This window comes from Haliotis cracherodii, unplaced genomic scaffold (genome assembly GCF_022045235.1).
Source record: "Haliotis cracherodii isolate W230 unplaced genomic scaffold, xgHalCrac1.p SCAF_5, whole genome shotgun sequence".
Lineage (NCBI taxonomy): Eukaryota > Metazoa > Mollusca > Gastropoda > Lepetellida > Haliotidae > Haliotis > Haliotis cracherodii.
Window position 1 is genome coordinate 11,218,526 of NW_027266308.1, and position 11,734 is coordinate 11,230,259.

The 11,734-nt window shown below is 43.3% G+C and overlaps 1 protein-coding gene across 2 annotated transcripts in view; it reads right to left on the bottom strand.

Moving 5' to 3' along the window:
• The window catches only part of LOC139443241 (inversin-B-like), a 72,292-nt gene that overhangs the window by 14,850 nt on the left and 45,708 nt on the right, over positions 1–11,734 (bottom strand). For both annotated transcript variants that reach the window (XM_071224213.1, XM_071224212.1), the window contains exons 8-9: positions 9,260–9,393; positions 320–486 (exon numbers count right to left, since the gene is read on the bottom strand). In XM_071224213.1, coding sequence (XP_071080314.1) covers positions 320–486; positions 9,260–9,393 — 301 coding nt within the window. The remainder of the gene's footprint in view (positions 1–319; positions 487–9,259; positions 9,394–11,734) is intronic.

Below are 11,734 nucleotides of genomic sequence, written 5' to 3' on the forward strand. Positions count from 1 at the left end.
AGTACTTGTTACCCCGCCTTGTGCTCAGCATTAAGGGGTTATAACAAGGACTGGTGGGCTCAGAGTCAGTGTACTGTGTCTGAGTGGGGTATCCATGTTAAACAGCGGCATGGTATCTCAGTGGGCTAGCATTATAAAATCGGCATTTGTGCGGACTAGCACAAGCAGCAACACACACACACACACACACACACACACACACATGCATGCACGTCGCTATATAAGTGCAATAATCTTGGACGCGACGTTAAAACCCATTTCACCTCACGTCACCTTAGTGACGTGACAAGCGTTGGGAAAGTGGTTGACGGCGACGTACCTTGCTCATCATGACGGTGTTGACGTTGGCGTCAGCATCTAAGAGTAGTTTGCAGATATTAAGGTTGTTGGTTAGCGCAGCTATGTGTAGACAGGTGCGACCGTCGTCGTTGGCTAAGTCCACAACATCGTCATTGCCACTCTGGGCCAGGAAGAATCTCACAATTTCTGTAACACATAAACGCTTGATTATTATCATGATCATGAACATGAGTACATTGCATCGTTTGGTTGCCTTGGACTAGGATAGTTACTAAGTAGAATCTTGGGTGTTTGAACCGAGAGTGAGTGAGTTTGGTTTAAAGCCACTTTAAACAGAATTTCAGTCCGAGAACGGCATTACAGCGTAATGGGGGAGAAAAACGCGATGTGAAGCGTTTTGTAGCTTTGGTGAAACCCACGAGCACAGGTATGGTGTTTACAAACGTAGATTGGTTTGGTTGGTTGGTTTGTTGTTTAACGCCGCACTCAGCAATATTCCAGCTATATGACGGCGGTCTGTAAATAATCGACTCTGGACAAGACAATCCAGTGATTGATAAAATGAGCATCGATCCACGCAATTGGGATCGGTGACATGCATCAACCAAGTCAGGGAGCCTGACCACCCGATCCCGTTAGTCGCCTTTTACGACAAGCATAGTCGCCTTTTACGGCAAGCATGGGTTGCTGAAGACCTATTCTACCCTGGATCTTCACGGGTAGACAAACGTAGAAACCAAATAAGAGACTCAGTGTATATCCATCCAATCGAAGATACTTAAACATATTTCAACATTTGCCATTTTTTTAAGTGAATGTTACTTAACGCCACATTCGACACAACTCCGGGTATATAACGGCGGTCTGTAAATATTGGAGTCTGTACAATGTAAACAAGTGGTTAACAGTATGAGCAAAACCAACGGGAACGTTGAACCACACCCAAACAAAGGTACTAAGCTCGACCACCAGATGCTTTGACATTTTCTTAAAGATTAAAAAATAATAATTCAAAATATATTCAATATTTGCTTGACAACTTCCTAAACGTTCAGTTTTCGTTCAGCCGTTTCAGAGAATCTCCATGTTAACAAATGGATAAAGGAACGAACAGAAGTAGGAACTCTGAGCTAACACTGAGAGACATATTCAGTAGTGCAACGCCTGAGGCTGTCCTATGTCTCTTAGAATTATGTCTAGCATCTATAAGTTATGATACACAAGTGTATCAAGATGTATTGATGAAACGGAATCAAATAACGATTTGACCGATGAATAAAAGTGCAACTCTTGACCTCTGATCCATGGACCTGATAGCGACACCTACGGACAGCACACGTGACATCGCGTCATTAGTTATTTATAACTGTTTTCTCTTTGCTCACACACACGAAAGGGTGTTTCAAATAGGTGAGGTGAGGTGAGGTGAGGTGAGGTGAGGTGAGGTGAGGTGAAATTGGGTTTAATGTCGCGTCCAAGATTATTGCACTTAGATAGCGACGTGCATGTACGTGTATGTGTGTGTGTGGCTGCTTGTACTAGTCCGGGCTGATGCCGATTTATAGTGCCAGCTCACTGAGATACCATGCCGCGGTTTAACATGAATACCCAACTCAGACACAGTATACTGACTCCGAGCCGACCAGTCCTTGCTTTAACCCCTTAATGCCGAGCGCCAGACAGGGTAAAAACAAGTACCATCTTTTAACGTCTTTTGGTATGACGCGGCCGGGGATCGAACCCCGGACCTTTCGCTCCGGGCGGACGCTCTACCACTAGACCACGGAGGCGCTCGTATCAAATAGGGAAACTATTCTGTGTACGTAAACCATTAAAGGAAGTCATCAACCGATACCCATAGACTAGAAGACAGGTGACTGAAATACGTCACGATGGAATTCATTTTCTGCCACAGTGTTATAACTGCAATGTATGCCACCTGTTGTAACTGCTATTTCTAACAACAGTGTTATAACATCTATCTCTGACGCCAGTCATAACTAAATAGTTATGACATACGTTTAGACAGAACACCCGACACTTGCAAGCCGCAGAGCGGAATAAGCAATGCTTAGAATGAGAGATCGATGATTAGTGCAACAGAATTCGAGAATTGAACACACGAATTACTAGAGTTTCTCTCCGATTTCAGACTACCTCCGTAGTCTAGTGGTAGAGCGTCCGCCCAGAGAGCGGAAGGTCTGGGGTTCAATCCCCGGCCGCGTCATACCAAAAGACGTTTAAAGACGCTGTCTGGTGCTCGACATTAAGAGGCTAATACAAGGACTGGTCGGCTCGGAGTCAGTATACTGTGTCTGAGTGGGGTATTCATGTTAAACTGCGGCATGGTATCTCAGTGAGCTAACACTATAAATCGGCATCAGTCAGGACTAGTATAATCTTGGACGCGAAGTTAAACCCCATTTCACCTCACTTCACATCTCCGATTTCAGCTGAAGTGGATGGCCTAAGATGCCGCGTACCGGTAACTAGCGCAACGATTCCACACATATATTCCTAATAATTATAAACTCACAGAAAAATTTCTTTAAAAGCAACGGGAGAGCACAAATGGCATCACTCATCATCACGCGGGGGACCCGGTTTCGATTCCCACATTTCCCGCATGTGAATCCCATTCTTTATGTCCCTCGCCATAATATCGCTGGACTAATGCTATAACGTGTAAAACTCTACTCACAGACTCTCTACTGTTTCAAAAACGCCTAAACCATCAAAATATAAATATAACGTCAATTTAATCGCACCAGCCATACTGCCGCCCATGATCGACGTACACAATTCGACATAGGTGCCGAGAGGTCACGTGAATACCTTGTAATCACATCACACCCGTTTACCGTTACTTCTCCATGCTTCGCTGACTTTATTAAATACATCGGCGACGACCCCTATTCACACCAGTAGAAATAGCAGCCGTTAGTCCATGATGGTCCACAAATAACCCACGGCACTGTCGACCAGCACCGAGGAACAAAAGTACGAAGACTGTCACACATCAAATGGAAATTGTTTACACTCATAGAATACTGACATCTATTCAATTTAACCTAGCTATCTACCATCCCCGGCTTAGTGAGGGCGGATAGTATGGTATTCACCACCCTTGTATGTATTCCTTATATTGCTAGTGATCATGGTAGAGCATTATCGATATTAGTGACATTCCTTTCAGATACCATGGGGTCGTATACTAGCTCGAGTTATAATAAGAAAGCGGTACTTTTGTACGTAACTTATGACTTATATGGACAGTCGTAGAAATGCTATCTTTTACATGTATGACTTATGTATGTTAATATATGCATGGAAAAGAATATTCTGTAGCAGCTTATGTACTTAGAACAACTACAATAAACTACGGTTATAACAAACTCAAAGGGACCACTAATGTTTAGTTCGTTATAACCGTAGTTCGTTATAAGCGTATATACAGCAAATGTTCGGGACCTCAAAATATGTTCGTTATATCCGTCAGTTCGTTATAAGCATGTTCGTTATAAACGTAGTTTCCTATAATGCATTTCGATAAGTCTTCCTGATAAAGCTTCTAGTTTACCACCAATTTACCGTTCCGCTAGAATAGTATTTTCGCGAACACCAGGTGTCACCACAATAAGAATTTGTTGCAACAATGTGTTTGCACCTCTGAGGCTTAGGTGCTCTGATTAGTTAAACTGTTACTAAACGTATTTTTAAGATGCAGAAATGAAACTATCTTATTAAAATCGTATCTTAGTTCTCGCTGCCGCTAAACAAAGATCTGAGAACATCTGTTGCGGGTGACGTCAGAACGTCCTTTCATCAGACCAGTTAGAGAGTCGCTTACCAGATCACGAAAGAGACAGTCAGAATGTGTTTCTAATCATGCAGGGGGTGGGATAGCCTAGTGGTTAAAGCGTTCGCTCGTCATGCCGAAGACCCGGGTTCGATTCCCCACATGGGCACAAATTGTGAAGCCCATTCTGGTGTCCCCTGCCGTGATATTGCTGGAATATTGCTAAAAGCGGCGTAAACCAATGCTCACTATAAAGCTTCAATGATAGGCCTGTTGAGTAGCGTTGTGGTTAAAGCGTTCGCTCGAGACGGTGAACACTGCGGTTCGATTTCCCAGATGGGTACAATGTGTGAAGCTCATTCTGGTGTCCCGTCGTGATATTGATATTGCTAAAAGCGGCGTAACACAATACTCACTATAAAGCTTCCACGATAGGCCCGTGGATTAGCGTAGTGGTCGAAGCGTTCGCTCGACACGGTGTGTGCGGTTCGATTGCCAACGTGGGTATTTTGCAGCGCGAAAAGCCATACCCTCAATCTCCACACTGTATACACGTGATCATGCCATACTACTAGATCTGTAAACATCATAAGTCCCCATGCACATATACAACCGCGTTAAGCTGCCCTCAGTGTAGTAATTGCTCTAATGTGAACTAGAGATGTGTAGTGCTTAATCACATAACGTAAATATCAGTTCGGCTCCCAAGATTGTACCGTGTGACACGCATTCTTTGGGTCAACCACCCATTGTATTGCTCAACGTATTAAAAGCAAGTAAATAGAAACACACACCCATCCGTATAACTGATGTCACGCACCTACTCAAATTTGTTGGATACATTCCTTTTTTGCAGTCATCCACATAAAAGTAGTTTATAGTAAACTACGTTTATAACGAACACGCTTTTAACGAACTGACCGATATAACGAATTTGTATTTTAGTCCCGGTCATTTGTTGTACATATGCTTATTACGAACTACGGTTATTATGAACTAAAATTAGTGATTCATTTGAGTTCGTTATAACCGTAGTTTACTGTAACTTGAACCAGAGGTCACTGGTAGGCAATACCGACTCTCTCTAGTATCAGGTCGTGACTCTCGCCATAGCCGTACATTTAAAACAAATATCTTTAGAGATATGGACGATCAAAGGCGTCTATTCACAATGTCAGTTTTGAATATGTAACGGAACTACTTTAATTCAAAGATATTTAGAATAATATAAGTTTAGTTAAAAATTATTCTTCACATGTCGCCTATCCAATTTCGACATGACTGAAAACATCGAAGTGTACTTACACGGGTTAATGGGCCTATGATGTAAATTTCTGGGGTTTTTTGGTCAGAAAACGATTATTTGTACAGTCGCTGTACAAACTTATTTTCATAAAAACGGACGATTCAAGGACTGTTGGGACCAATAGCCCTTGCTTTAGACAGTCAGTGGATAATTATCTTTTTGGAATAAATCCAAATAACATTTTCATGGCCACCCTTGGTTATCAAATGATCGGTCCCTAAGATCGTAAAGCAAATTGCATGTCGCAGTCAAGTGAGATAAAATCGTTACAACCCTCACGAATCACTGAGATCAATCAACTTCGTTTTTTCCTTTTAACGTTTGTCTCGTGTTTCGTTTAAATATTTGCTCTTTGCGTGCACAAAACAATATTTATGTTTACTTTCTCAAGTGCATGCAAATGTGCACACTCTATTAGGAATATTAATATTGATTTAGGCATTATTTTCTTACATGTTCTTGTCATGTGAACACTCAGCTCGTTAATTGCACTTACAAGAAGAAACCCTCAACGGGTCTGTTGAACTTACAGATTCGCGTCATGATAAAGCACGACACATGTTAAACGCTTTACATACGCATTGAATTTCCACGCTAACAATAACTTTGTTGTGTATTCAGAGAGAAAAACTTGGTAGTGCGTTGTCTCGATGTAAAACATACGGTGTTAGATGAGATAGTTTACTCACATAACGTGACCGGCAGTGCACCCAGGATAGCTTTACACAATCCGACCTACTGCATTGCTTCGTGACGACTGATGGGCTCTCTGATACTATAGAATTGTTTAGTTGCGCAGATTCGTGGGATCAACCGTAACGATATATACCACCCCCTCCCCATCGACAGGTTTACTGTTATATGGGGCCTTATTGGTGTTGGGATACACTCCGTGTCAAAGTACAGGAGTGAGCAAATATAATTCAGGGATAAATTGGGGTTATATGGTAACACGAACAAACGAGAATTCGGGTGGGGGAGCGTTCAAGAGAGGGGGACGGGGGTGGGGGGTGGGGGTGCTGGTGGGGGTGGTTTAATAAAGGGTGAGGCGAAGGGGTCAGGGATATTTAAAAGTCTTACCGCACAAACTTGAAACGATTGGAAAATATTTGATCCGAGATATCGATTGAGGTAGTTGAGGGTTGGAGCGAGCCTATATCGATTCTAAGGTGTTTGATTGACGTGTTATGCTTCCAGTTAAACGTCCTCAACCATCATTTTAAAAACAATTTAAAGTACATTTTAATTATACGTATCAACTAGGGCTGGGGGGAGTCCAAATTTGCTACCCGCTGTAGGTCTCAAGAGGTAGGTACAAACTGTCCGATTGGAAAATGTTTGACCGTAGGTCTGGTAGAATGTGTTTAGATACATGTATGAAACGATCTGGTGTACACACTGAAGTTCACTGAAGTTATATTTTTATTCAAACATATAAATGTCAGAAGGAATGGGTGTAGTAGTCAGGAAGAACTGCGAACATTAGTGATTTGTAGTTTAAACATAGAGGTTCAGATACTTTTTGTCATTAAACAATATATAACGTGACTAACCACGGGTATGGATAGTCCTGTGGGTACCCGGGTCATAGTACCCGAGTTACCCGTCCTAGCCCTAGTATCAACATACCATAGTAACAGTTCAACATATTACAGACAGGACGACAGACTGTAAATACAGTTAATTATAATTAAATACATTTAGGGACCGATCATAGTTTGAGGACTTCTTTTTCAGATAAATAGGTATACCTTCACTCAATGATCGAAAACACATTCTGACACACACACCCCTATACACACTCACCTCCAGAATATTTAATGTTCTGCAACCCCGCTTCCCTACCCACACCACGAATATTACATGCTCACATAGCCCCCACCCCCATCCCCAATGTTCCCCAAATGTACATTTCTTCAGGTGGACAATTGACATTCCTTTTCGTGTGTTTGTTACGGTGTCACCGGTGGCGCAGGATACGCTCCCATTTCCGCTACCACCTGGTATCATCACTATTTGATAGTGATTCATAAACATGACATTTCTTATGATTATGGTTTTCCATGAGTTTACAAAACAGACACGATTTCATGTCATGTACTAATAGTTCTGCTCTCCCCCTAGATACCATTATAAATGATAATCAGGATTTTCCATTAACCTAAAGATTAAAGTGGGGCACGAGTAACTAAATCAGTCGTCCAGGGTGCCGCGATTCGCTCAATCTCATTAAAATCAGATCTTAGTTCTCGCTATCGCTAAACAAAGATCTGAGGGCATCCTATTACGGGTCACGTCAGAACGACCTTACATCCAACCAATCAGAGCGTCGCTTACCAGATCATGAAAGTGACAGTCGGAATGTGTTTTCTAATCATGCAACCTCGAAATATTTAACACAGGGTATTCCGAACGACAGTTACGGGTTTTATGATTATATCCATACAATCTAGGCCATCTATAAGTCATTCCAGAATGTTCTTCTTATTAGTTTTAATTTTTTTAATCGAGAATACGTCAAAATATGTTTAGAAGCGTAGTCGCCAGCTCGAGAAAGCTGCCTTCTGATTGGCTAATGTCGATTTCTTGTCAGTGATTTCATTGGTCGGTCAAAATTCGCGAAAGGTCGTTCTGACGTGACCCGTAATGGGATGTCCTCAGACCTTTGTTTAGCGGTAGCGAAAACTAATATCTGATTTTAATGAGATTGCGATTCGCTGCGCAGAGTTGTGTCTCTTAGGTATGCCAGAATCCTATGATCGTGGTTTCGAATACCAGACTCGCCCTGATAACGAGTCTAGCTTTGTCGGCACTATACCAATGCTCGTGGGTTTCACTAAAATGGTATCACCATGCCTACCAAAAGGATTAACCAGAGAGCATGCAATCAAACTATGAGTGAGTGAGTGAGTGAGTTGGGTTTAACGCCGCTTTTAACAGTACTTCAGTCATATCACGGCGTGTCAGCTTAATGTGGGAGGAAAGCCCGAAATGATGCAGGTCTCAGACGTTTACCACTTTGGTGAAACCCACGAGCACGGGTATGATGCTGACAAACCTAGAAACATAATCGGGTTGAACCGGGATTCGAACCCACAATCATAGGTTTGTGGCGTGTCCAGGGGACGCAACTCTGCACAGCGAATCGCGGCGCATTAGACGACTAGGCCACCCGTGCCCCTCAACTAAACTATGAAATATGTACACACTTTACGTAAAAATAGACACACAAATTACAAATAAGACGCAATCCCCATAAAGTGTGCACGTTATAATTAAAACCCGCCACATTTTAAATGGATACCGCTGGATTATTTGGTAGGGATCACTTCTGCACCAAACATACACGCCGTGATATTACTGAAATTATGTTTTAGCGTTAACTAGACTCACTCTCTCGCTAAATCTTTAAACATTTCTAAGTAAAAGAACACTTCCCAATATCAATTATCTATTAAATATCAAGTGAACGTTCCCACAGTACAGGTTTCGTATCAGATACTGGTACAAGTTCTACACATCGATTAGACGCGAGTATCAAAAGGCAAATACAAACTCGACAGATGCATAAACCAGCGACCGCTGAAGATACGGGGTAGAATAGGTCTTCAGCAACCCATGCTTGCCGTGAAAGGCGAATATGCTTGTCGTAAGAGGCGAGTAACGGGATCGGGTGGTCAGGCTCGTTGACTTGGTTGGTGCATGTCATCGATCCCAATTGCGTAGATCGATGCTCATGGCGTCATTTACGGGACTGTCTGATCCAGACTTGATTGTTTACAGACCGCCGTCATATAGCTGGAATATTACTGAGTGCGGCGTAACACAACAACCAACCTAACCAAACCACTTACCAGCATGGCCCCCGTGCGTAGCCTCGTGTATGGGGTAGTTTCCCTGTTGACTTGGTGACCACAGATCAGCTTTATTCTTCAGAAGGACCCGAAGAGCTTCTTGAGAGCCTTTAAGGGCGGCACAGTGAGCTGGACTGGAACCAAGGAATCATAGAGTCAGTTAGAAAACCTTAAACACAACTTGTCTGAAATCTCCAATACACCACCCACTACTGACAATGCGTGCCGTCACACGAGGCTACTTTGAGATAAGGGCAGCCTGTAGATAAGCTCTCCACCACAGCATGAACACAACGTCATGCCAGGAGATCTGGTTAACACGACTCGATTTGGGTAGCTGATCGGGTCGACTCACCGACTGAGGGAGTGAGAACGAGCCTAAATGTGTGATAAATATCGCTTCGGTTGAGCCCGAGAGGCGAATAAAGGGGGTCTCGTTGCAGCGGTGTTCCCAATGAAATCTTACCCGCGTTTCTGTGCAATAAATAACGGTAACCTGAAGAGATACAAGCTGGCAAGGTCGGAGCGGCGTCACCCGAGAGATTTGTGACAAAGGGTTTCAAAAGGTCTTTTCGTCTCCCCGTGGGTATGCGTGTCGTTCTGTGCCACTATGGCGACCATGAAAGGCGGAACGAAACAGAAACGGGAATGGAATCCAATGTATGGTCGTTGCTGTTTCCAGGTCGCAATCTCTCGGTTACGCGGCGGCTATCAATGGAGACGTTGCATAACACCACCGGGACTCTGCAGTGGGTTCGATATTTAAATATTTAAACAAGCTATGAACTTACAGCCATGGGGTATGTGTGCCATTGTGACTTTTGTCTAAGTCATTCAAACAACACTTTATAAGCTATAAAGCTTCATGAAGTAGTTCCGATAACTTGAGGCTGCAGTGTTAAACTAATAGGGACCGGCCATTTAATACTCTGTAGTGAGTGTTGGTTGGCTGGTTGGTTTGTTGTTTAACGCCGCACTCAGTAATATACCAGTTATATGACGGTGGTCGGTAAATAATCGAGCCTGGACCAGACAATTCAGTGATTCATTTCAAGTGAGTGAGCAAGTTTGGTTTAACGCCGCTTTTAGCAGCATTCCAGTTATATCGCGGCGTGTCAGCTTAATGTGGGTGGAAAGCCCGAAGTGATGCTGGTCTCAGACGTTTACCACTTCAGTGAAACCCACGAGCACGGGTAATTTGCTGACTAATCTAGAAATATAATCGGGGCGAACCGGGATTCGAACCCACAATCATAGGTTTCTGGCGTGCCCAGGGGACGTAATACTCTGGAGGGAGAGTGAGGATGGGGTGTGTTAATTTTGTTGTTGCCGCTTTATATTTAACAGTATCAAAATTTATCTGTTTGATTGATTATTTACATATTACTTAATAAGGTATAAGGTATTTCACATTCTTTAAAAGATAAAGGCCCGTGAAGATCCGGGATAGAAAAGGGTCTTCAGCAACCCATGCTTGCCGTAAAAGGCGACTACGCTTGTCGTAAAAGGCGACTAACGGGATCGGTTGGTCAGGCTCGCTGACTTGGTTGATGCATGTCATCGATCCCAATTGCATGGATCGATGCTCATGATATCAATCACTTGATTGTCGGGTCCAGACTCGATTATTTACAGACCGCTGTCATATAGCTGGAATATTGCTGAGTGCGGCGTTAAACAACAAAACAACCAACCAATTAAATGATAAAGCTCAAAGGTTCGCATGGTCATCTGGCTTCTGTAGCAAGGCGGGCTGTAGTCAGTAACACTACATCAACAGCCAGGCGGGCTGTAGTCAGCAACACTACATCTACAACCAGGCGGGCTGTAGTCAGCAACACTACATCTACAGCCAGGCGGGCTGTAGTCAGCAACACTACATCAACAGCCAGGCGGGCTGTAGTCAGCAACACTACATCTACAGTCAGGCGGGCTGTAGTCAGCAAAACTACATCTACAGCCAGGCGGGCTGTAGTCAGCAACACTACATCTGTAGCCAGGCGGGCTGTAGTCAGCAACACTACATCTGAAGCCAGGCGCTCTGTAGTCAGCAACACTACATCTACAGCCAGGCTCCCTGTAGTCGGCAACACTACATCTACAGCCAGGCGCTCTGTAGTCAGCAACACTACATCTACAACCAGGCGGGCTGAAGTCAGCAACACTACATCTACAGCCAGGCTCCATGTAGTTGGCAACACTACACTCGTATACATGTAATAGAAAGTGCAATCAGCTGTATGATTCGTATTTAGTCAAGGCAGAAAGCAAAGATTCTACATTGTCCTTCAATCCGGTCTAAGTGGAGAGTTGTCTTTCTTAGATATCAGTCATAACTACAATTCATGTAAGCAACAGTTGTGACCATCCGTCATAGGTTAATGTCCTATTCGACAAATATTAGGCGAGATAATAAGTGATAGAGTCACTCCTAAAATCATCGTACTATCTCTCACGGCAATGCCCAGAACAAAA